General features: G+C 48.5%; 1 protein-coding gene across 4 annotated transcripts; it reads right to left on the bottom strand.

The window, feature by feature from the left end:
* Positions 1–501: 501 nt before the first annotated feature.
* On the bottom strand, positions 502–25,747 carry SIRT6 (sirtuin 6). Of its 4 annotated transcripts, none has more exons than XM_074939699.1 (8): positions 25,597–25,747; positions 24,663–24,790; positions 17,661–17,843; positions 9,952–10,011; positions 8,603–8,698; positions 7,270–7,350; positions 6,132–6,255; positions 502–4,908 (listed from the first exon to the last, which is right to left on the bottom strand). In XM_074939699.1, the coding sequence occupies exons 1-8, from the start codon at positions 25,660–25,662 to the stop codon at positions 4,561–4,563; spliced, it is 1,086 nt and encodes a 361-aa protein (XP_074795800.1). In that variant the 5' UTR covers positions 25,663–25,747; the 3' UTR covers positions 502–4,560. The 4 variants fall into 4 exon arrangements, with proteins under 4 accessions (XP_074795800.1, XP_074795799.1, XP_074795802.1 ...); XM_074939698.1 differs by having other exon boundaries at positions 9,904–10,011; XM_074939701.1 differs by lacking the exon at positions 17,661–17,843.
* Between the last annotated feature and the right edge of the window lie 357 nt (positions 25,748–26,104).

The raw sequence follows: 26,104 nt of genomic DNA on the forward strand, positions 1-26,104 counted from the left end.
AGGTAGAGAGAAAGAATTGTCCAAGGTTAGGGCATAACATGGGAGCCTGGGTACAATTCCCTGCTCACAGACTTCCTGGGTGACCTCAGGATTATCACTTAGCCCCAGGTGCTCAAAGGTCATTAGATGCCTAAACTCCTTTAAGGATCTGGGACTTTTTCTCTGTGGGCCTCCCCTCCCATCTGTAAAATGGGATGACAGCCCTTCCTCGCTGTCCAGGGGTGCACAGCGCATTAAAGACCGTGAGGTGCTCCAGTGATTGGGGGCCATGTTCTGTAGGGAGAGCACTGAGCTTTTCCCAGGGCTCTGAAAAGGAAACACTTGGAAGTCATTTAGGAAAATGAAACCCCTGCATGGTATTCAAAGCCAGTATCTTACTTTATACATCTTCTATATGCAGACCCAGAGCTAGTCCTTCATGCTGCCCACACACAGGAATAAAAAAAATTAACAAATTCTGATCATTTGGAGTAAATCATTATATGATCCTTCCTCTCCCTTCTAACATACTTTAATGAGCAGTGAAATAGTTAAAAATTGTCATTAAAGGGATCATCTTCAGCCCCCACTGATATTCACAGGGTTGCCTCTTGTTTCAGGCTCTCTGCAAACTCAGGCAGACACTACTGCAGGAGTCAGACTTGCTTCACATTTTCTTTGCAACAGTCGGAGATTCACTAGGCAAAGCCTGTCGAAAAGGCTAAGTTTTCCCTCTAAGGGAGTCAACAGGCTACTGAAACAAAGCAATAAAAACTTCCACAGACTGGAGAGAAAAACTCAGCTTCTGGTTTTAGTTCAGGCATGGTTTTCATTTACAATTACACATACATTTCAGTATCCCTATCCATTACACAGACATGCGGGTGGGTTTTTATAGCACTCTCTTCCTGTTCTTTCAACTCAAATCCGATTTCTTTTCTATTTTTGTATCTAGTCTGTTACACTGGTGCTCAACCCTAAACACGTGGGGTCCTTTTATCTGGTTCCCTATCCATGGTGAATGTTGCACTATTTAAAGTGCCATTTAAAAAAATGAAGAGGGTAAAAAGGTCACCTGGGCAACTCACTTCCCCTCTCTGTGCCTGTTTCTCCTCCCACCCCTCTTTGTCTCCTCTGTTTAGATTTCAGTAGCTCAGGGTAGGAAGTCACTTCCCCTGTATGTACAGCGCCTGACCCAATGGGATCCTGATCTTCGCTGGTGGTCCTGCCCCATATTATAGCGAGAACCCAGGAAGGCAGCCCTCAACACTCAAAGAAGGGTAGTGTCATGACAGCAAAATCTAATGGTTTACCCTCCCTTGGACCAGTCCCCAGCCCAGATTGTGTTGAGCAGCCAGCCAGCTGATCAGATAGAGAGGAGACCTGTCTGGAGACTGAACACCATAGGCCTTTCAGCCCTAGTGAGCACTCACACCCACGGCACGACACACACACACACACAAGCCCCATGCCACGCTGCCCTCAACACAGAGCATCGCGGCAGATTACCCATGTGGCCGGTACCTTGCCGCTCACGCGGAAAAGGAAGCATTGCAGGGGCAGGGGAAATCACAGCAAGGAGACCAGGACAGCGAGTTATCCTGTCACTTTGAATGAGGCTCATCAGACGTTTGGGCTCCCTGCCCAAACACAAGGACACTCCAAAGGGGAGCTCTGCTGGAGAGCACGGCTGTAAATCACTCAGAGCCACTGGGGCCCAGAACTAGCAGCTCCTCAATCCAGCACCACCGAGGCTTTCAATTAACGCAGGACCCAGGCCTGAGGCACGCTGAGCTTACCCAGTACTCATGGAAGGCAGCAGAAGTCAAAGGTGCTCAGCATCCTCCTATCTCCAAACTATTATCCCAGAACCCCCGGGTAACTGCTAACACGGGCCTCCTGCTTTTCGATCCAGATTCAATCCCCAGGCAGACGGCCCTTGCAGGGGTGTTGGAACAAGGCCATATACAGCAGCTTTAAAATCCAATGGGAAAAAATTAGGGATTGGGAACTGGGCAGCCTTCAAGCTTCCAGGTGTTCTGGGTATTCTATGCAACTCCACCCCCTATCAGATCAGCAAGGGAGGGAACTCTCAGCTGCAGTGCCCATTGAAGGTGGTGCCCGATGCCACCAGCTAAGAGTGCCCATGATGCATGGGTGCCCAAACTTTGGCCATACGGGGGGACACAGGTAACTTGCCAGGGTCCCAAGAACTGCACCTAGTTTGCATGTACATTTACATAATATTAAAACAAACGAGCCCAGCCCCAACATTCGTTGTAACTCCCTTAATAGCAGAACCCCACCTGTTGCTGCAAGGCAAAGGGGTGACCATGAGCTGTGTTTTAATCCTGTGAGGCCTCATGTAGATTGTACACCAGACTTTGAGGAGTCCTGTCCCACAGTCATCCCTGTCTAGCTGCAGGTTTATGGCCTGCTTCCTTGCTGTAGCTAATAAGCTGCATCTCAAGGATCTCTGATTGCTTTACAAACTTCAGTGAAGGGTCACATCATCCCTGGTAAGAAGGAAAGGGCTGTGCAAGAGTAGGGATTACTGAAATGCAGCCATGTCTGGGGTGGATCCCAGCAGCAGTTTAACAGAGCACAGGAATGCCCCCGGCAGTTGAGGATAGGAAGTGAAGAATATAATATCCCCTAGAAACCACAGGAAAAATGGGGTAGGCAGAATAACTACCAGAGAGGAACGTCAGGTCACTGGGGTTAACTCAAACTCTTACACCAAGTACCATGAGATCTTTACGTGACAAATGGCCAGGGCCTGAAGTGTAAGTCTTGTCCAACAGATACAGTCTTTGTCAAGCTGTATTTTTATACAGCATCTCGAGGCGACTCCTACAGTACCCACTGCTGTGTTTTTGGGACATTTCAAATTCTGACCAGGAGACTGAGACTGGAAACTGGCTCCCAGGAAAGTTTCTGCATCCCAACCCAGACTCTCCCAAGTGGCTCAGAAGATCCGCACCTGGGCTGTTTAACATCCAGACTGCACTGGAAAACTGGCAGGAACATAAATACTGAGAATTTATCCGCAGCCAGTCACCTGCACCCCCAACCATTTCCATTTCTCTTTACTACTAAGACACAAATGGCTGCAAGTAAACTCAGTCCCCAGTGGCAGGCTTGAATAGGGGAGTGGAGACAGCTGGGACCACACAGCTTGCGTTCCCTACAACCCACCTTCAATCAGAAAAATGATCACACCATATGTAAGGAGGCGGCCCTCGGACCACAAAGCAAATCTCTGCCATGTCTCTTATCAGCCAGTTGCAATTACCATCTGTTTACCTTAGCAGAGGCCAGGCTGCATTCAAAGGGCAATCGCTGCATCTCATTATGTCAACAAAGGCGGCTGCCCCTCTTGCGCTCTGGGGGCGACAGCATCCCGCTACCAGCCCATACTCAAAGAAGAGACATCCCTGCTTGTAGCGCACATTAACAATCACACAGAGCCATGCCAAATGGAGTCTGGCTGAATCCCTCTTGCTGCTGGACAGCAGCTGCCCTTTCGCTGCTAGGAACCTCAGCTAGTAAGTCTGCAAGGCAAGAAGAGTAACAGGCAGCTAGACTGCAAGTGTTCCCAGGGCCCCACAGAGCAGACCTGTGAGGGCACTCAGCCGGCTAGAACGCAGACTTAGCCAAAGAAACGGATGCAAGTCAGGCTCTTCCACTGACCTGATCTGATCTGACCGACTGACGTCAGTGATTGGATTTAATGCCACGCAGCAGGGAGGGAGGGTTAGTAGGGAAAGGACAATGAGGGAGACAAGCCAGGCTCTGCCACTGGCATGGAGGAGCCCTGGACAAGTCTCACAGGGTAACATTTTCAAAAAGTGCCTGTTGACTTAAAAGCCTGTATCCCATTTTCTAAAGCGGCACCTGACTCTCACCGACTTTCCATGGGACTTCTTCAAAATTTTACCCTCACTTCTCTGCATCTCTGTTTGCTCATCTGTCAAATGGGAAATGAGCGTCACCCCTCCTGCAAGAAGCGTGCATGCGTAAACGTGAGATCTTCGGGTGAACGGCTCACGAGACGTGCAACCGACGTACCCACACTTCCTAATTACGGCAAGGCTGCCGTTCTCATGCCGTGGGCAGCGCAGGATTTGGGGGTCGTGAACCCATCCAGACTTCAGCTCATCGGTGCTGTCGCCTGGCTAAGCGCTGCTCCCCTTACTCAAGGACGAATCCTTTAGCTCCTGCTGCGCCTCCCACAACGACGAGCCAGACCTTGTAGCCCTTAGGCCAGATCTGCCAGAGAGGTCGAGGGAATTCTGCAGTCCTTCCCCAAGCAAGGCAGACGGCAGCGTGTGGGTCAGCAGCCAGCCACCCTCACAATGGACGGAGCAGCAGCAACTGACCCCTACACATAAGCGCCGCTGGGTAGCTGGAAACCAGCCCGCCCACGACTGGCGATGCAGCCGCACAGACACACACCATTGAAGTATATTTAATACTTACAAAAAGGGAGGTGATATTTCAAGGTATAAAAAGGACGGTAGGAAAAGCGGCCCAGGCTAGCTGCTAAGACCAACGACCAACTGCCAAGATGTGAGTAAGTCAGGTGAGCAGCGATTCCACTCTCACTCTCTTGGCTGCTACGGGGCTGCAGCCTGAGCCAGGACTTTCCTGTTTCAGACGGTCACCGTGCTCCTCGCGTGCCGTGCCGAGCCCCGGGCATGTCCCATCAGCCCCCTCTGCCGTGCCATTGTGGTGGGAGCAGGGCTCTTCCTTGGCTGGGCGCTGAGCATCCGGGTCGAGTTTTAGGGCTGGTTCGGGCTTCACAAGCTCAGAACTCTCCACCACCACCGGCCCCGTCCACTCGGGGATCTCCAGACCAAGCTGCTTCATCAGCCTTGTCATGACTTCATCCACGTAGCCATGGATGCGCAGGTCGGCTTGCCGGTCCTAGGGCCAAGAGACAGGAAACCGGCTCAGGAAGCTGATGTCACTCCAGCCCTAGCATTTACACGTGCATCCAGAGGGCAGGTGCCTTTCAGCTCTACAACAGGCCACAATCCAGCCCAGCTCCGGATCCACCAGCTCTGGATCACCATCCAACAGCTCTCTGGTCGCTCAGATGACAGGAGCTGGTGACCTCCTTTTACTAGAGAAGCCCCAAATTCAGCCACAGGCCCCTAGTATGCAGCTGCTCTCTCCCCGTTAGGACAGGCGGAGGACAAAGCTGCCTCGCCTCAGGGGAATTCCAAACACCAAGCAATTTGAGGACTCTCTCAAGGGAGACCTGACCTCAACGATTTCGCTCTTGTTTTCAAGGGCTCTGCATGCGCGTGTGAATTGGGCGAGGCCTAGCAACTTGCATCACACCGTGGATTAACTCTCAGCTCCGCACAGACCAGGCAACATTTGGGACAGATTTCAACACTGGCCCTACAATTATCTTGATGCAGAACTAAGGGGTGAGTTGGCGGTATAAGGAGGCAGGATTATTCCTCCTGGAGTTTAAGAGACAGGGATCTGTGCGGATTTCAGGAACACCGCCCCCGTGAAGTGCTCAGTGAGTATCACCCTCAAGACAGCTAGAAATGTAGAGCCTTTCAGCCAAGATGTGAAATAGACTGGTTCAATCACTACAGAAAAAGTTCTGTAGGAAAGACTCCTGCACTGCCTGGGACAGGGACTAGATGACCCGAGTGGTTTTTTCCACCTCTAACCTTGATATACTTTGCAGGTCTTGGAAACAAACTGCCTTGGTTATGTAACAGGATCCTAATGATTCGGGTATTCGAAGGAGGTCGGAACATAAATAAAACTGGTCAAATTCTATAGTCTCGCAGCAAGGACTTAACTCGGGGGCTTAATTAACACTCAGGATTCCAATTCACCTGGGATTACGTGAGGGGTTTTGATCCCACCGGAAGGTTTATTTTTAATCACAGATCTAAGGTCTTTGGTAATGGGGACCCAGCATGTTTACTTACTAAACTAGGTTGATTTCTTCTAGCTGGCATTGTAAGCGGGCCGCCTGGCTCCTGGACTGACCCACTTTTGCAGGATTCAATCAAGCACCCACGAGTGCTGGGTGCTATGGCTGGAATAAAACCAAGGCCTGTCAGACTGTAGCTGGGCAGCTCTGAGCTCAAGGCGCCGGTCAAAGCATTTTAACTCACATGCTTCGTTGCTTGCAGATTTACTATGACCAGCTTCCCTCCTTTCCTTTTCGTGAGCAGGGGGAGATTGCCACTGGGTTTGATCTGAAGAGAGGTCCCCAGAGTGACTGACAGGTCAGCTTTCCTGCAGGTGGAAAATAAAACAGTGAACCCGTGAAAGGGAACAGAGCCAGCTTCAATGACTAAAGTCCCCTTCTCTAAGAAGACAAAAGGCCAGACTCCCGCCAGAATGCTACACACTGGTCTTACTGCCCCTCTGACGAGCCATACGTTACAAGTGTTTTAATAAACTGCATCTCAACTTAGGTTCAGATTTGGAACCTGTGAAACCAGGGAACAAAACCCCATTTCAAATGACGTGCAACAGACTTGGGGGCAGGGACTCTCTCTCTTCTGTGTTTGTACAGCATCTAGCACAATGTGGTCACTACGTCAGTATAAATAATAATGAACCAGGCCTTGGAAAGTCTTGTAAATATCCACCCAGCCCCAGCAGCAACGATTATCCTTTCATTTCCTCCTGTCCCTTTATACTGCAAGATCTGAGAGGCAGGGACTTATTTACTTGGCACTAGTCACTTAATATACATTGCTACGTCCTCTTGAGATGCTTGATCAATAATAAGGAATGAGACCCAGGAAATATCCTTCCCTCTTGGGGAATACCACAAGCACCTGGGATCATCCAACCACCACCTCGCTGGCAAAAGCTGTTGGTTTCTGAATGTTTCATTTACCCCACTATCTGCAAAGCCTTTTGGTGATAGGCCAGGTACAATCTCTGTCTCAAGAGGAAAAGGGGATCTGCTTAGGGGATGCACTCAATACACTTTATTCACCTTTGACTTCTGGAATCCAATAGTAACACGCTTCCTTTGCAATTTATAATTCTGGCCAGCTACAGTCATTCTTAAGGATTAGCCAGGGTTAAAAGCCTGGAACAAAAGGTCATTGAACTGGGAATGGCAGGTCAGATTCCAAGTATCTGAACAGCCTAATTCATCCCAGCAGATGGCAAGAAGCTTGGAGAGGTCTCATAGCAACAGGTTTCATGCTGAACGAGTTATCAGGTGGTTTTATTGAAGTACCAGGTTTTAAACAAAAGGGTGTCAAAACACAGTGCTGTGGAAAGCAATACCTGCAGGCGTCGTCTGCTAGACTCAGGTCCCGATCAGGCAGAGAATCTTCCCAGTCTAAAACGGTGTCTATTAACTTTCCTCTGGGGAAAAAAAAAAATCCAACAAGAAACAGGGTTAGCTTTTGCTCTCAGACAAGGGAAAGATCAGGGACAGGGACCCAACCGCAGAGCTGCTGAGGAGAGGCTCTTGATTTCCATGTCCAATTAGCTCCATTTGTAAGATGGATGTTCTAACTCCTGCCTGCATAAGTTCTGCAGGGGATCTGAGAGTCAAGCTGGGTTCAGGAAACAAGATTCTGTGGGGCAGATTCTGCTGTCAGTTACACCTGTGAAGCCCCCGGCACTGAGGTCAGAATGTGGCTCTGCCACTGGAACTTTGTTAACAATTCTGTGATGATGGGTGAGCGGGAATGGAGTCCATGAGATTGACTTTCTGTTGCTCTGGACAACGTGCAGTCACTGAAACCAGTCCATACTGGGTGTGAAGAGCTACTAAGTCAGAACGGTGGTAACCTACACCCAGTTTGCACTGGTGTAAATGACCCTAGGAGGTGCAGAGGCATGGAGAATCAGGCCCATTCGCTCTTGCCCAGACCTATATTCCGTTAACAGGAACGAGCAGCAGTAAGAAGTGTGTCACTGAAGATGGCAAGTGCATTTGAAATGCACACAGAGCAGATTTGCGGACGCCATTTTCACAGAGCCACTTTTCCAGCCCTAAGCCCAGGTTACGATGAAAATCACATTGCAAAGAATCTCCACCTTAAAGCTAAACAATTAAAAACAAAGCTAACATACCTAATGCAAGCAGCAGCAGGACAGAGTGGAATCAAACATACTGCTACAGGGGAGAGAATGCGTCTCTCAACACAGCAATCCCACAATGCAGCGCACTTCAGCCGCAACGGACCCACATGTAGCCAGGATTCAGGGAGCAACAGAAGGGGGAGATTTTCAAAGGGCACCTAGGTACCCAACTCCCATTGACAGACAATGTGAATTGGGTGCCAAGCTCCCATTTGTACCTTTGAAGATCTCCTGCACAGTCTCTGCTTTTCATAGGAGAGAGTTTAACAGACTGAACCTGACCTGAAGGGGTTTGAGTGTAGGAACTCACCCACTCCTAACACAGAGACGCAAATGTGAGCCGTTGGCCCTTCCTTGAGTACCTAGAGAAGCCCCCCAGGTACGCTCGGACTGCGCCATGTGGTAAAAACCAAAGACACACACATCCAGGAAATGGTGGAGTCCAGGAGTTTCATAATTGGTACGTTTCTGCAGGATGCAATTCTGCCCTTCCCTTCCCCCGAGGCTGTCATTCCAGGATACATACCGGCAGGCACGAAGCCCTCTTGCTTTGGAGACGTCACACAGCCTGCCGGTCGGCTTGAGGCCCATGGTGCCCACGACAGCGTCCCGCACGTACTGCCTTCACAGGCAATGAGAAAGGACGCAATTCAGGGTGTGATACAAAACAAGAGTCTGTTCACAACCATTAACATGCAAGTGCATTGATAAGAAAGATGCTAGAATGCACCCGCCGGGAATGGGGAACCGCGGCCAATGGGAGCTTCGGGGGAGGTACCCGCAGGTAAGGGTAGTGCACGGAGCCCTCTGCTCTGCCCCGCCCCGCCCCCGAGGCCGCAGGGACGTGGTGCTGGCCGCTTCTGGGAGCGGCACGGGGCCAGGGCAGGCAGGGAGCCTGCCTTAGCCTCGGTGCGCGCTGCTGCCACGCCGGAGCCGCTAAAGGTAAACGGTGCCGGGCCGGAGCCCGCACCCAGAACCCCTCCTGCACCCTGCACCCCCTGCCCTGAGCCCCCTCCTGCACCCCAACCCCCTGCCCTGAGCCCCCTCCTGTACTCCGCATCCCCTCTTGCACCCCGCACCCCAACCCCCTGCCCCAGCCCTACATTCGTGGCCTTGCATGCAATTTCCCCACTCACATCTGGCCCTCGGGCCAAAAAGTCTGCCCACCCCTGTTCTAGACCATGCGACTGAGTAATGGGAAGGAAGATATAAAGGCAGAAAAACATGGAGAATCATGCCCCTTTGGTGCTAAGAGAAGCTGGAGATGAACATTATTGGCCAAATCCATCCCCAGTGTAACTAGTGAAGTGAACCACCAGGGATCAATTTGTCCCTACACCATTGTTCTACCCATGGCACTCTCCCGCTCAAGGAGTTTAGAGCAATAATTTCAGAATTTAGGATTTGTATTTCCTAGAATCAAAAGGCAAAATCCAGACTGCTGTGACCTCTTATTCATATTTGGCGAACATGTATAAACAAGACCTGGCTACAATGGAGAGACCATTGATATTTAAACTGGGCATGACCAATATGACGAACAGATTACAGGAGCTGTGAGGATCTTCTATGGGGGCAGGAGTTAGTGTTCTTTCACTAAGTGGCAAGATTTAGGTGTTTATTCAGGATTTGCTCATAGCGCACGCCCTGTGCTCTCTGCATCATGGGCTTATCTGCCAGAAGCTCACGTAGTGATCGAACTTGACTCATGCTAGAACTAACAGTTATATAAGGGAATCCAGAACTGCAGCGACCATCTGTACCCCAGAGACACGCCCAAGGGCTACAGTGCTTCTCAGCACCATGGCAGTGGAGAGACTCACTCACGCTGCCTTTTTACAAACGAGTGTGTCTTGACCGGCAGGGATGACATACTTGCTGCATTTCACACATTCCTCCACAAACATGTTCCCGTGCAGCTCGGCCAGCTTGTCCCTGCAGAAGAAACAGCAAAGGTTAGCGGAAACCCGGAGGCAACACTGCCCCTTGGTGACTCAGGTTGCTCAAGAGACTCTTATTTACAGCCATCGTGGATACATCAGGCCCACCTGGTCTCTAGTTAAGGTTCTGACAATGTCTAACTCTGGTGAAAGGGGTTGTTCTGGATGAAACACTCCTGTGCTGGAAGGGATCAGGCCATGTGGCCCAAAGGTTTCTGTGATGGCAACGCCATAGGTTGAGTGACCCTAAAGGTGAGCCATGTTATTTCCTTGTGCGCCATCTCCTGCTGGCGCCCTCAGCCTTGCTGCCAGTTTCCCACAGCTCCCCAAAACCAAATAAACCCACAAGCCTAATCCAATGCAGCTGATGGGATTCCCTTTGTTAGTATATTGACTCCTAATAAATAATAATGGGTCTTTTTCTGTATGTTTTTTGTATTGTGGTAGCATGTAGGAGTCCAAGTCCTAGATCAGGGCCCCACTGCGCGAGGTGGTGCACAAACGGAACAGAGAGAGACTGTCCTTGCCCTAAGGAGCTCACAATCTAAGTAGGTTCAAATGAAAAGCCAGCAGCTCTGTAAGTTAAACACCACAACAGCGTTCCCACTCTAGCTGCTACTGGAATACAACTAATAGTAGCCCGTGCACTGTGTATGCATGCAGCGAGAGGCCCTGCCCCAAGCATTTACCATCCAAACAGACAAGACAAAGGACGAGAGGGGGAAACAGGCATTGAGAGGGGAAGTGACTTCCCCAATGTCACAGCAGGCAACCAGCAGAGCCAGTAATACAATCCTGGTTTCCTGCCTGCCGGTCCAGTGCCCTATCCACTAGACAGGGGCTCCCAAGCGGTGACTTCTGTCCCCCTCATGCTACCTGAGCTTGACATTCCAGCCATTCACTTCACCGTTCTTCGAGAAGGTGGCACATGAGCCACTGAAGTCAGGGAGCCACTGCACTAGACCATCCTGCATCTAACTAGTTAGGCCTCCGGCCCTTTGCTACATGGCCTCTGATGTAGATGATGCACATTTACCAACCTGCTTGCTCTTTCAGCACCTAGTCCACTCTGAAGTTTCACCCAAACCAACCCAAATGTGCCGAGACATGCTTGACTAATGCTAAAAGCAGGCGTTTAAAAAAAAAAAGTTTGGAATTGAACGGAACTGTTCTCCCGTGATTATACTGCCACCATTTAGATGGAACACCCGGTGGCACAGCATCACACCCCACACTAGAGGTACAATTTTCACTGTGAAATGCTAGAGGAGAAGGAAGGAGGAGTTTCAGATTGCATACACCAACCACATTTCCGATTTCTTCCCCCTGTTCTGGACCTGACCTGAGATTTTTATTTGAGATCAGCAATGAAATGGGTCCAGAGCTGCTCTGATTTTTTTAAAATTATGATTATTTTGTCTTTGCGCCGTTCCACTTCTTCGCTGTCAATTACATCAAGAGATTTGCACCGAGACTGCGAGAGTAGCGCAACCTGATCTGTCAAGTACCTCGGAAACCGCCTTCCACTGCTTCTGTAAGATCAGTGCCTCTTTGTAAAGTCCTTTGTTGTGGAAAGTGCATGATTTGTTTTGATCAAAGTTCCCCTTGTGCTCAGTACAACTTTCAACATCTGCTCGCCGGATGCAGATGCAAAGACACAGCCTCCCTGAGTTCGGCAGTCAGCAGCTGGAAGCTGGGCCAGCAGCCACGAGGCTGACTGTAGAATTTCAATAATTCTTCGACAAGCATGACGTACACCCTTAGGCTCCGGTTCAACAAAGCACTTAAGTGCATGCTTAAGTCACGTTGACGTCAACGGGCTTAAGTGCTTTGCTGAATCAGGGCCTTAGTGAGGTTTACATGAGCTTATAACAGGGGGACAGTCCCCTTAACAGTAGTAGGGACAAAGAGATTAGTCAACATCTGTTTTGTGATGTGTCCCTTTAAGGTTCCTGGGATTTTGAGAGTGGACACAGTGCAGATGGGAGAGGGGACGACAGTCCCAGGGGAATAGTTAATACTTGGGAAAAACCTTGGCTACTGTTTCTTTAAGGGCCTTCTCCTCTTCCACTCTTGGAGTCCGAGACAACAGGTATTGACTCGCTCCTTTCCTACGGTTATGGTGGATCATATTAAAGAAGTTCTGTATTAAAATCACAAATGAGTTTGATTCCCCCTCGCTTAAATTTCGGGGTATTACTAATTAAGAGGTCTCTTGGTTTTTGGTCTCTTGTTTTTACTGTTTCTCTCCCTCTCTGTGTGAAACTTGCAAGCTGCCAGTTGCGTTAGTACATCCTAAGACAGAGTCTGTTCTCAAAGCAATGCTTTGTAACAACAGCTACTCACACCGAGAGAGACTCAAAGCGATACTCTGTAACAACAGAAACAGCACCCGGAGACTCCCCGCCCTTTTGTTGTCTTCATCTCACTTTGTTAACAATTGCGATTAAAACAGAGATAGAGGATGTATGTGGATGGATGCTTGGCGTGGATAATAACTGAATGATCAGGGAGGTGCCAGCCTAAGAATCCAGTGTCGATCGGCCGAAGAAGGTGTCAAGTGGAAACAACCAGAGGACCCCCGGAGGGCAGACTGGAATCCACCCAACAGCCTCAAGGATGGGAGAACCAAAGAACAAGGTAACATCTGGCAGCACGGAGCCGTCAGGAATGTGCCATCTGCTGATTGATTCAGCAACAGCATGATGAAACAATTCCCATAGACTGGCAAAGGAATAAATTCCTATAAAAATGGACTCTAGAAACTGAGAACTTTGGGGTCTGATTCTGCAAACCAACTTCCAGGAGCATCAGATGAGCATCTGACAAGGCCCTGCTCCCTCCTTGTTTCCAGGCCACCTGGCCAGTGGCTTGGCATGAGCAACTCTAAGGCTGGTAACTATGATAACAACCTTGCAGAACCTGTGCGTGTGTATGAATGAATGTGTAAATAAATATGAGATTGAATGGAATGTTATAGCTATAACTAACTGCTTACTATGATTCTTTCTGTATTCACAATAAATGTGGCATTTTGCCTTATTCCCTTTAATAAGATCCTGCTGTTTTCTATTTTATTGGTATAACACTATTACCCTGAGGGGGGATAGTCAAGCTGTTACAATGCTCAACCCCCATACAGAAGTAGTTTAGGATGACTGCTCCAGAGAGCTCACCTTTTCCCCACTTAATCATCATTGTCCGGATAAATGGCAAAGGCATCTGTCCTACTTTTCTCTGTACTCTTAGATAGTATCTTCAGCAACTTGGAAACAATATTCTTTTGAGGAGGAGGAGTGGTTCCCATATGAAAGGCAGTACTATTAAGTAGAACATATGGATGCATCTGGCTATGTTCAGGTCATTTCTCATGTTAAACCAAACATCTTGCATTAATGGCAAGGTTAATTCTTTTGGTTCTTCCTGTCGTTTTTCTTGTTTCTTCCCTTACAATTTTAACTGTGGGCCTGGGCATTTAAGTCTGTCTGGAAAAGAATATCCAGGGCAAACTGCTTCAATATTTTCTTCAAATTGCTCGGGTTTTGCTACATGGTGAAATTAGAGTAAGAGAAGGCTGCAACTCTTATCAAGTCAAGTCTTTGCCTTTCAGTTGTTTTAATGGCATAGCCACTGTTTGATCTTTGCCATTTTTTGGTGTTAATGATGAACAGAGATTGTTCCTGAATGAAACTCATGTAGAGCTGCTGGAAAGCCCAGCCCTGGGACAAGAAAAGCATCTCACGTGCAGGCTCAAACTCAACGTTTTGCTTTTCCGCTTCAATGAGCAAAATTTCATTCAATGACCTTTGATCTTGAAGAAAAAAATGGATTTCCTGCACTCCAAGATGAGTGTGGATGCTTTCTACTTATCAACGCTTGGCAGTGTGAATATTGTCAGTTAGACAGAATTGTGTATTTTCACTACTCCAGACACTTGTTTTCTACCACTTCCTTCAATCTACCCATTTTTTGTCAGAAATTCACACATTCAGATTTGGCAATTAGTGACCATTTGCCATATTGGTCACTAGCTTTGACATTTACTTTAGCTATGAGGAGAAACTGCCACCTTCCAAATTCAATACTGAAGCCTAAAAATACGTTGAGCCATCCTGCTTTGGACAGGACCCGATCATCAGTTGTGTCCATGTAATCTAGATTCTAGCAAACCAAGCCCTAACAGGTTTCAGAGTAGCAGCCGTGTTAGTCTGTATTTGCAAAAAGAAAAGGAGTACTTGTGGCACCTTAGAGACTAACAATAAGCCCTAACAGTTCACAGGTTCACACATTTCCCTAACACGCAAAGACAGTTACCACCACCCACTAGCCACACACCCCTCAATAACCAGTGGTTTAATGTATTCCCCTTCTGTTCTGGGCTTTTTTAGGCAGTTCGGTTGCTTTCCTATTGTTTCAATCACTTCCTTTTTACCATTTTAGAACTGTTGAAATTTTCATTCATAGATGGAAATAATAGTCTAGTATTTCTCTCATAAAAAAACTTCTTTCAAACATGTGTTCATATCAGTACTTGAGAGTGACACACAGGCCTTCCCAACACAGAAACTGCACCAGTTAAACTAAACCAGCTAAAAAAACCCCTCACCCCTTCAATTTAACTGCTGCAAGTGTGTGTACGCACTAGGCCACAGAAATAAAAATAAAAAATAAAAAAAGAGAGAGACCAGAGGGACCAAATGGGACAGCCCAGTAGTTCTCAAACTGTGGGTCACGACCCCATTTTAATGGGGTCACCAGACCTGGTGTTAGACTTGCTGAAGCCCGAGTCCCACCGCCTGGGGCCGAAATTGAAGCCCGAGGGCTTCAGACCTGGGTGGTGGGGCTCAGGTTACAGGCCACCTGCCTGGGGCTGAAGTCCTTGGACTTTGGCCCCCCTTGCCTAGGGCGGTGGGGATTGGGCTTTGGCTTTGGCCCCCTCCCTCCTGCCCACCTGCCCGCCCAGGGCGGCGGGCCTCAAATGGGCTCAGGTTTCGGTCCCCCCTCCTGAGGTCGCGCAGTAATTTTTGTTGTCAGAAGGGGGTCGTGGTGCAATGAAGTTTGAGAACCTGTAGGATAGCCCATAGTCACAGCTCTCATTAGAATGTTCTTGAGGTGTGAAGTTGGCTCTGCCACATTCAAAAGAAAATTAATCAGATTTGTAGAGAACAGTGTTTTTTCTAATCACTCCGGTCTGACTTTGTCAAAGGGCCGTTTGTATTGCTAAGAAAAAGAATTAAGCTCTGAGCTTCCTCAGGGGACAAGAACACAAGCAAATATCTTCTCAAGCCAGACAGCTGCTAGATTTGCTCTTTAGCTAACACCATGTCATGCTATTTGTAAGCTGCACCTTCTCTAAGGAAGCAAGTTCCCATTAACACACCCGCCTCACCACCTCCTTCCTTTATATTTTCTTTCTTGAATTAAAATTGCATTCTCATCTACCAGCCGTGTCTGATTCAGGCACTCCAGCACACAAGGCAAATAACCCATTTGTTTGAAGTGCTAGAAATGTTCTGTCTGGGGTATTTTTATTGTAGATTAAAGTTTCTGTCCAAGGAAGAAGCTGCCTTTTCCAGACTGAGCTAATGGAAAGGCAGGTTCCTTTGAGGACGTCTTTGAAGCGGGCTTTACTTGACTAAGTGCAGCTCGGTCTCTACCGCCATACATGGGGGGATTGGAGAGACTGCATCCACACATCAATCAAGTGCACAGCTCGCAGCTGGGGGCACACAGCCATGTGGTTTTGGACTTTATTATAACGAGAATGCAGGAAGAGAAGCAAACAAATCAAGTAAACCACAGTGCTGCTAAAACGAAGATTAACCTGAAACCCAGGACTATCTCCCCCTTGTGCCCCTTCTAAAGTGTTACAGATCTATGCGGGAAAGCATAATTTCAAGGCACTCCAGACCCTGTCAGGTGCCAGTAAAGGTTTTCTCACTGAAGAGAGGGGGTAAGGATGGAGTTTATTAACCTTACCTAATGAAACCCAGTTTACCTAAAACAAAAACTACTGCAAAATGCACTACTTGGAGGTGAATCACATGAGAAGCTGTACTTGCCCAGAGCAGTGAAAGGGTTAAGACAGCCAAGTTAGCCTTTTTGAAATGAATTTGATGTTCTTAGTCCAGTTCCAAGGGACAGGTGTCCACAACAGGCCACAAACTGCACCCATGTTGGCAGTTTTCATAAAGAAGCCAAGGTCTGACTAGGTTACAGAGACCAAATTCCCCTTTCTCCAATGGGTCCCTCTAGATTAGCACTGAGGCGCATGGACAGGATGGCCTGGGGGAAGGTTGCTGGATCTGATCTGCAAGAAGGGACTTCAGTCTCCAAGACGAACAATCCAGCACTTGTCACAAGCATTACATTATCTGTGTCAGCATCATACTAGTAAAGGGAAGCTGACCTGGCTCTAAGCAGAAGCACAGACATGCCAACTTAAGAGGTGTGGTAGCCAATATGTGGTCTAAGAAATTTTACGACGCAGCCCTCAGTTATCCTCCTTTTGAACAGAGATGCCGCCCACACGGACTACAAATCCCAGCATGCAGTGTTCCATCCTGAACACCACATGCTGGGATCTTTAGACTTGGCAGGCCACACCTGCTTCTAAGGGGTGGTTGCACTTTGTTCCTATGTGCACGCAAATTCGGCTCTTGTAAGGCAGGCTATGCAGCCATCAGCTGAACTTTCATTCCCTCTCTATCCCAAGACACCTCCCTACAGACACAATGTAATTCTGTACATTCTTTCTGTACAGCTCCTTGCACGCTAACAGTGCTCTGTAAATATTAGTACAATTTAGATCAGCTTGTGACCAAATGGAAGTTTTCCCATTTTCGCTTGAAAGAGTCCTACAGACACACACAGAGTAGAACTAGCAGGCTAAGATGACAGCTTCCCGTAAGCCCACAAGGGGAAGGTGATGGCAGAGTGCATTGATGTAACCTGCCCACAAATTCAGTCCTTACAGACACAGCCAATCATGATGCTTCCCATGGCTAACAATACCGGCTGCTTTACATGAGCCAATGTCTGCCCTCTAACACAGCGAGTGGGTGCTAGATCTTGTAGGGTAGGTCAAATCCATTTGTAGCGAGTCCCAGCACAGCTTTGGGAAGGAGTCCTGGAACTATATGGGTCACTGCCCTTAAACAAAATAAGGCCCCGCCTTTAGAAATAGCAACAACAATTGGGTTTAGGGTCGTCCATGGAACTACCACAAGAGCATTCGATAGTGCTGATGCTGTTAGATCTGCCTCTGTCCTAGTCTCACAGCCTCTCCCTCTCTTTAGATCCAATGCAGCTTATTTTCCCCATAGGCATCCCACAGTCCCCCCCAACCACACACTCACTATAGCAGTGGGACTAACAGCTGTTTTAGTACAAACATGATTAAGAAGCCATGTTGCTTCTAAAGCTGAAGGGGTTCGGGCCCCAGGCATTGCTTTCATCTCTGGAGAGCACTGAAGCATTAATACCTCTGTTGTTACAAGCATTAGCCGAGATTTGTGCAGCATCCACACACACACTCCTGCAAAGCTGCACTTGATAAAAAGCAACAACACGGCAAGCTTTGATGCCTGTTACAAGCATCTGGGCCCTGCCGGGTCGAGAGATGGATAAGGGGAGGTGCAGTACCGTGGGAATCCAGAACGCACATGCAGGCCATCCACGTTTTGGCTGACCAGGAACTTCAAGATGCCGACTCTGTGCAGCTCCAGCAGCGCCATGTGGGTCTTGGAAGGCCTTGCATTCTCAAAGGTAGTGTCAAACTTGGGGGACAATCCCCTCTCCTCCATGGTCCATACGCCATTGGGCCCCCTGTTTGGGGGGGGGCGAGGAAGGGAAAGAAATCAAGTTATAACTGGAAGTAGCAGGCATTAAGCAGCAGTCAGCAGACACCATGTGAGCTCTAATTAAGGGGGAGAAAGCAAAGTGAGTTGCTAAATGAAGGTGACCTGCTACCATGGCATTTCTGTCCTTGATGTGACAAGAACATGGCTGGGCCCTATAGCTGTAAACTTGGTGCTTAATTCAATGCTACTGCGGGCAACATTTTAACATTAAAAAGTAACTAGCAAGATGGAAATGAGAATGAAAACTTCTTCGCTGACCCAAATCAAATTCAATACTGAAAATACAGGCATGAAGAGCGGGCAGTACTGGAAAGAGAGCATGCAACATAGGGCAAGGCCCAAAGGGCCTAAAGGGCCTAAAACCGACAGGGGAGCGCTCAAAGCTGCCTGTGGACCACGGGGCATGATAGAGGTGCAATGACATGAGGCTTAACTTAGGAGCAGCTGGGGGAGGAACCACTGCCTGACATATCAGTAAGAGCATGATCTCTGCAAATGAGGAAGGAGGGATGCCTAGATGGGAAGGGAAGCCAATGGCATAGTCCACAGCAGTCTCATTTCGGCCAAATCCAGAGGCTTGCTCAGTGGTGACATGAGGCACACCACATGGAGTTAACATATAACTTGAATGCTGAGGAGACTGTCGATTGTAGCCGGAGGTTCAGCCAACAAGAGGCTGTAAGAAAGAAAGATGCACTTCATCTTCCCTCCACTTGCTCATTTTCCTGCTAGGACTCTCCCCTGCGCGAATTGCCCCTCATTTACCGCCATGTAACATACACTTATCCTTTAAGTGGCCTCTAGATTCAACCTCAAGAGTATCTCAGAATCCCTGAATGGGGAATGTGTGTGTGTTGGGGGCTGGGAGCACCATGTGGTTAGCTGGACACAAATCAGAAATCAAGAAACTGAAGAGACCTATTAAGTCAGGTCCGGGGCAGGATTATACTGTAGGGAATATTCTCCAGTGCTTTGTCCAATCTTAAATGAATTGAGCAATGCCACTTCCATTACTTCCCCTGAGAGAAGTCCACAGTCTGAGATCTTTCCATGATCAAATGCTGAGCCTGCTTGTGTCCTATTACTCCTGGCTACATCCCCTTAAAACACTCTCCTCCCCCCCAACCTTTACACCCTTCAGAAGGAACACAGGCCAACGTGTGTTCTAGACCATGCTACCTACCATGGGACCTTGGGCAGGTCAATTCACTTCCGTGCCTCAGTTTCCCCATATCTGAACATGGATAGTAATACTCTCCTACCTCCTAGTAAAAGCACAAGTCCGCAGTCCAGAGGAGCCACCAAGGAGATTCTGGGCACCATTACATTACCACTTAGTAGGATGTTCCAGAGGAACCCCATTCAATTTAGACTCAGAATCCCCTCACTAACAAGACAGGCTGACAGAAGCCACAACTACTGAAAGTGAAAGTTACCAGCCAGGAACAAGCATGATGGGACATTTTACTGTGCCAAAAAACAAAGTTTGCAGCCAAAAGCATAACAGGAATTGCACTGCCCAGACAGCGAATGTGCATACCCTGCTTCTGGGGCAGCTCAGACGGGTCTGCAGAAAAACAGCACCACCTGCTGTTTCAGAGGAACAGATGGGCCTAGAAAACAGAAGGAATCAACAGACAGAACGAGGAGGACTTGTGGCACCTTAGAGACTAACCAATTTATTTGAGCATAAGCTTTCATGGGCTAAAGCCCACTTCGTCAGATGCATGCACTGGAAAATACAGTAGAAATATATATATATATATACACACACACACACACACACACACAAACACACACAGAACATGAAAAATGGGGGTTGCCATACCAACTCTTAACGAGACCAATTGATTAAGGTAGGCTATTATCAGCAGGAGAAAAAAAACTTTTGTAGTGATAATCAGGATGGCCCATTTCCAACAGTTGACAGGAAGGTGTGAGTAGCAGTAGGGGAAAAATTAGCATGGGGAAATAGTTTTTAGTTAGGGTAATGACTCATCCACTCCCAGTCTTTATTCAAGCCTAATTTAATGGTGTCTAGTTTGCAGATTAATTCCAGTTCCGTTGTTTCTCGTTGGAGTCTGTTTTTGAAGGGTTTTTGTTGAATAATTGCGACTTTTAGGTCTGTAATTGAGTGTCCAGGGAGGCTGAAGTGTTCTCCGACTGGTTTTTGAATGTTATAATTCTCGACATCTGATTTGTGTCCATTTATTCTTTTGCATAGAGACTGTCCGGTTTGGCCAATGTACATGGCAGAGGGGCATTGCTGGCACATGATGGCATATATCACATTGGTAGATGTGCAGGTGAATGAGCCTCTGATAGTGTCGCTGATGTGATTAGGTCCTATGATGGTGTCCCTTGAATAGATATGTGGACAGAGTTGGCAACAGGCTTTGTTGCAAGGATAGGTTCCTGGGTTAGTGTTTTTGTTGTGTGGTTGCTGGTATTTGTTTCAGGTTGGGGGGCTGTCTGTAAGCAAGGACAGGCCTGTCTCCCAAAATCTGTGAGAGTGAGGCATTGTCCTTCAGGACAGGTTATAGATCTCTGATGATGCACTGGAGAGATTTTATTTGGGGGGTGAAGGTGACGGTTAGTGGCGTTCTGTTGCTTTCTCTGTTGTGTCTGTCCTGTAGTAGGTGACTTCTGGGTACTCTTCTGGCTCTGTCAATCTGTTTCTTCACATCAGCAGGTGGGTACTGTAGTTGTAAGAACGCTTGATAGAGATCTTGTAGGCGTTTGTCTCTGTCTGAGGGGTTGGAGCAAATGCGGTTGTATCGTAGAGCTTGGCTGTAGACAATGGATCGTGTGGTGTGGTCTGGATGAAAGCTGGAGGCATGTAGGTCATAGAGGTCAGTAGGTTTCCGGTATTGGGTGCTGTTTATGTAACCATCGCTTATTAGCACTGTACTGTCCAGGAAGTGGATCCCTTGTGTGGACTGGTCCAGGCTGAGGTTGATGGTGGGATGGAAATTGTTGAAATCATGGTGAAATTCCTCAAGGGCTTCTTTTCCATGGGTCCAGATGATGAAGATGTCATCAATATAGCGCAAGTAGAGTAGGGGCATTAGGGGATGAGAGCTGAGGAAATGTTGTTCTAAGTGAGCCATAAAAATGTTGGCATACTGTGGGGCCACGCAGGTAACTACAGCAGTGCCACTGACTTGAAGGTATACATTGTCCCCAAATGTGAAATAGTTGTGGGTGAGGACAAAGTCACGAAGTTCAGCCACCAGGTTTGCCGTGACATTATGGGGGATACTGTTCCTGACGGCTTGTAGTCCATCTTTGTGTGGAATGTTGGTGTAGAGGGCTTCTACATCCATAGGGGCCAGGATGGTGTTTTCTGGAAGATCATCGATGGATTGTAGTTTCCTCAGGAAGTCAGTGGTGTCTCGAAGATAGCTAGGAGTGCTGGTAGCACAGGGCCTGAGGAGGGAGTCTACATAGCAAGACAATCCTGCTGTCAGCGTACCAATGCCTGAGATGATAGGGCATCCAGGATTTCCAGGTTTATGGATTTTGGGTAGCAGATAGAATACCCCTGTGCAGGTTTCTTGGGGTGTGTTCTTGTGCTTTTTCAGGGAGTTTCTTGAGCAGATGGTGTAGTTTCTTTTGGTAACTCTCAGTGGGACCAGAGGGTAATGGCCTGTAGAATGTGGTGTTAGAGAGCTGCCTAGCAGCCTCTTGTTCCTATTCCGAGCTATTCATGATGACGACAGCACCTCCTTTGTCAGCCTTTTTGATTATGATGTCAGAGCTGTTTCTGAGACTGTGGATGGCATTGTGTTCTGCACGGCTGAGGTTATGGGGCAAGTGATGCTGCTTTTCCACAAGTTCAGCCCGTGCACGTCGGCGGAAGCACTCTATGTAGAAGTCCAATCTGTTGTTTCAACTTTCAGGAGGAGTCCACGCAGAATCCTTCTTTTTGCAGTGTTGGTAGGAAGGTCTCTGTGGGTTAGTATGCTGTTCAGAGGTGTGTTGGAAATATTCCTTGAGTTGGAGACGTTGAAAGTAGGATTCTAGGTCACCACAGAACTGTATCATGTTTGTGGAGGTGGAAATGTACCTGACGCAAAGCCCTGACTTATAGATGGCCCATCTAGTCCAGTATACGGTCTCTGACAGGGATCAGTGTTAGGTATGTCAGAGGGAAGACGCACAACAGGGCAATTTCGAGTGATCCATCCCATGTTGTCCACTCCCAGCTTCTGGCAGTTGGACATTTAGGAACTCCTGGAGTATGGGGTTGTGTCTCTGACCACCTTTGGCTAATAGCTATTGACTGACCTACCCTCTATGAACTTATCTAGCTCTTTTTTTGAACCCAGTTATACTTGTGGCCTTCACAACAACCCCGGCAACAAGTTCCACAGGTTGACTGTGTGTGATTTAAAGAAGTACTTCCTTTTGTTTGTTTTAAACCTGCTGCCTATTAATTTCATTGAATTTATATAGTGGCATTGTGATATTTTCTGTCTTATTATCTATCCCTTTCCTAACGGTTCCTAATATTCTATTACCTTTTTGACTGCCATGGTACACTGAGCAGATGTTTTGAGGGAACTATCCATGATGATGCTAAGATCTCATTTTTGAGCGGTAACCGTTAACTTTAGATCCCATCATTATGTATGTATACTTGGTATTATGTTTTCCAATGTGCATTACTTTGCATTTATCACCACTGAATTTTACTGGCCATTTGATCACGCAGACAGCCAGTTTTGTGAGATCCCTTTTTTAACTCTCTGCATTCAGCTTTGGACTTAACTATCTTAAGAAATTTTGTATCAACTGCAAATTTTGCCACCTTGCTGTTTACTCTTTTTTCTAGATCATTTATGAGTATGTTGAACAGTACAGGTCCCAATGCAGATCCCTGGGGGGAGCCACTATCTAGCTCTCTCCACTGTGAAAACAGACAATTTATTCCTTTTGTATCCTATCTTTTAATCAGTTACTGATCCAAGAGAGGACCTTCCCTTTTATCTCATGAATGCCTATTTTGCTTAAGAGCCTTTGGTGAGGGACCATGTCAAAGGTTTTCTGAAACTCCAAGGACACTATATCGACTGGATGGCCCTTGTCCGCATGGTTGACACCCACAAAGAATTCTAAAAACCTTGTGAGGCATGATTTCCCTTTTCAAAAGCAACGCTGATTCTTCCCCAATATATTGTGTTCATCTATGTGTCCGATAATTCTGCTCTTTATAGTAGTTTCAACCAATTTGGCTGGTACTGAAGTTAGGCTTACCAGCCTGAAATTGCGAAGATCACTTTTGGAGCCTGTTTTAAAAATTAGCATTACATTAACTACCCTCCAGCCATGTCACACAGAGGCTGATTTAAGTGATAGGTTACGTACCATAGTTAGTAGTTCTGCAATTTTATATTTGAGTTCCTTCAGAACTCTTGGGTGAATCTCATCTGGTCCTAGTGACTTATTACTGTTTAATTTATCAATTTGCTCCAAAACCTCCTCTACTGACACCTCAATCTGGGACAGTTCCTCAGATATGTTGCCAAAAAAGAATAGTTTGGGTGTGGGGATCTCCCGCTCATCCTCTGCAGTGAAACCCGATGCAAAAACTTCATTTAGCTTCTCCGCAACAACCTTGTCTTCCTTGAGTGCGCCTTTAGCACCTCCATCATGCTTGTTTCGCAGTCTTCCTGTTTCTGATGTACTTAAAAAAAAAAAATTGCTGTTCGTTTTTGTGTCTTTTGCTAGTTGCTCTTCAAATTCTTTCTTGGCCTAATTATACATTTACACTTGACTTGCCAGAGTTTATGCTCCTTTCTATTCTCCTCAGCAGGATCTGACTTCCAGTTTTTAAAGGCTGCCTGTTTGCGTTCTAACTGCCTCTTTTACTCTGCTGTTTAGCCATGGTGGCATTTTTTTTAGTCCTCTTACCGTTTCGTTTTGATTTCGGTTATACATTTAGTTTGAGCCTCTATTATGGCGTTTTTAAATAGTCTTCATGCAGTTTGAAGGCATTTCACCTTTTAATTTCCATTCACCTAGCGTCCTCATTCCCCCCCCCCCCCATTCTGAAGTTCATTATTACTGGGGTTATTCTATATTGTTGTTACACTATTAACCAGCATGCACAAATAAGCTATAAAAAGAGGACACCAGATATCAAGTACTTTCACTGCGTGGGTTGATGAAAGTTAGGTGTGGGTGTTAGCCTCGGAGAATCATCTCACTGACTTCAGTGTCTCATCACAGCCCACTTTGGCCACTAAATAGCAAGCTTTTGACTTTGGGAGCGAACTAGAGCAGAGACTATAGACAGACAGGAGAGGAAACCTCTCACCTCCATTTATCAGAGGGTTAGAAAAAAGGGAGTTTTCCAAAAGTAACAGTTATAAGGCACTAAAGAAATGGACTATTTTCCCTACAGCACTTAACACACAGGCTAACTGGCCAAGTATCAGGGATGGAGCCATAAGACAACTACTCGTTTCTCATTAATGAAATATTTTCACTATAAATACCACAAATACGATCACTAACCCAGCAAAATAACACTTGCACTCCTACAGCATCTGTCCTCCAAGGATCTCCAAGCACTTTATAACCATTAACCTTTTGCCAAACTCAGACACATTTTCACAGGTGGGGAAACTGAGGCACTGAAAGGCAAAGTGACTTGCCTATAGTGAGTCAGTGGCAAAGCCAGGAATAGAGCCCCCAAGTTCTAACTCAGCACGTCGCTCTGACCACTAGCCCACACGGCTCCAGTGATTACTGATATTTCTTCAGTCAGTGCCTTTACCTGAAGTCAGGGATCCCGGAAGCCGTACTGATCCCGGCTCCTGTGTGAAACACTACATTGGAAGAACCCCTTATCAGGTCTGCTAACGCACGCACTTTGCTCTCCAGCTCCTCTGGCGGGTCAAAAATCTGAGGGGAAAGGAAAATGGAAATGGAGAGCCAGAGAGACGCGTCCCCGCCACGCCAGCACACCAAAAGGCGGATAAGCCATTGCACCCAGGCCACCACGCTGAACTGCACGGCACGCCGAGTACAAGATCACAAGTTGACTGAAGGGGAAAAAAAGTGTATTAGCACGGCATGAGGATAAACCAGTGCTGGCTGCCAAACCCCATGGCCTGGCACTGGGAGCTGGCAGGTACATGGCCTCAGGATGTTCAGATTTAAACCTAATTTGCTTCAGTGAGGTGAGGAGTCAGCGAGGGGAGGGAAAGCACCCCCATGGGGGGGGGGAGTGAGGGGAAGCACCCACAGGGGGGAGGGGAGCCCAACAGGGCCCCGTTGGGGCCGGGGAGGGGAAGCGCCCCCAGGGCGGGAGGGGAGCACAGGGCCCCGTTGGGAGGGGGGGAGCCCAGAAGGGCCCCGTTGGGGGGCGGTGGGGGGAAGGGGCCCCGGGGAGGGGCAGGGAGCGCAGGGCCCCGGTGGGGGGCGGGGTGGGGAGGGGAGCGCAGGGCCGCGGTGGGGGGGAGGGGCTCCGTTGGGGGGGAGAGGAACCGCCCCGGGGGGGGAGGGGAAGCGCAGGGCCCTGTTGGGGGGCGGGGGGGGGGAGCGCAGGGCCCCGTTGAAGGGCGGTGGGGGGGAGGGGCTCCCTTGGGGGGGAGAGGGACCGCCCCGGGGGGGGAGGGGAGCGCAGGGCCCCGGGGGGGGGCAGTGGCGGAGGGGACCCCGGGGGGCAGTGGGAGGCCCGGGGGGGGACGCTGCTCCTTCGCTCGCACCTCGGGGAGGCCGCACTTGCCCTTGTCCGAGTAGGGGGAGAGCCCGGCCGCGTAGTTCACCGCCATCGTCCCGCCGGCCCCGGCCCAGCGACCAATAAAGTTTTCCTTGTTGTCAATTCCTCTCGGGCGGGGCGAGGGCGGAAGCGGCCCGGCCGGGCGGACTGAAGCCGCCACCGCTCAAGCCGCCTGCGCAGAGCTGCCAGGACCGCGCCGCCCGGCGCCATGTTCGCTCCGGGCACCAGCTGCCCGCCCCGGGCGCGGGGCCGAGCTCAGGCGCGGAGCCCCCGGCGGGGGCCGCCCCTGGCCAGGCCGCGCGGAGCCTGAGCCTGAGCCTGGCTGGGACGTGGTGGTTTCGAGGGATTTGAACAGTAGATTTTGGATGATGTTGCTTTGCCCTCTGTGTTTTGAACCGGGCGGGGGGGGTGGACAAGTTGGAGGGTTGCCAGGCGTCCGGTTTTCCACGGGAACGCCCGGTCGAAAAGGGATCCTGGCAGCTGCGGTCAGTGCT

The sequence above is a fragment of the Natator depressus genome, chromosome 25, assembly GCF_965152275.1.
Source record: "Natator depressus isolate rNatDep1 chromosome 25, rNatDep2.hap1, whole genome shotgun sequence".
Lineage (NCBI taxonomy): Eukaryota > Metazoa > Chordata > Testudines > Cheloniidae > Natator > Natator depressus.

Excerpts from the sequence above, each read along its gene's own strand:
- SIRT6 (XM_074939698.1), bottom strand. The coding sequence starts at position 25,662 with ATGGCGGTGAACTACGCGGCCGGGCTCTCCCCCTACTCGGACAAGGGC. Across the intron at positions 24,791-25,596 it reads GCAAGTGCGGCCTCCCCGAG|ATTTTTGACCCGCCAGAGGA; the intron begins GTGCGAGCGAAG and ends CTTTCCCCTCAG. Across the intron at positions 6,256-7,269 it reads CTAGCAGACGACGCCTGCAG|GAAAGCTGACCTGTCAGTCA; the intron begins GTATTGCTTTCC and ends TTCCACCTGCAG.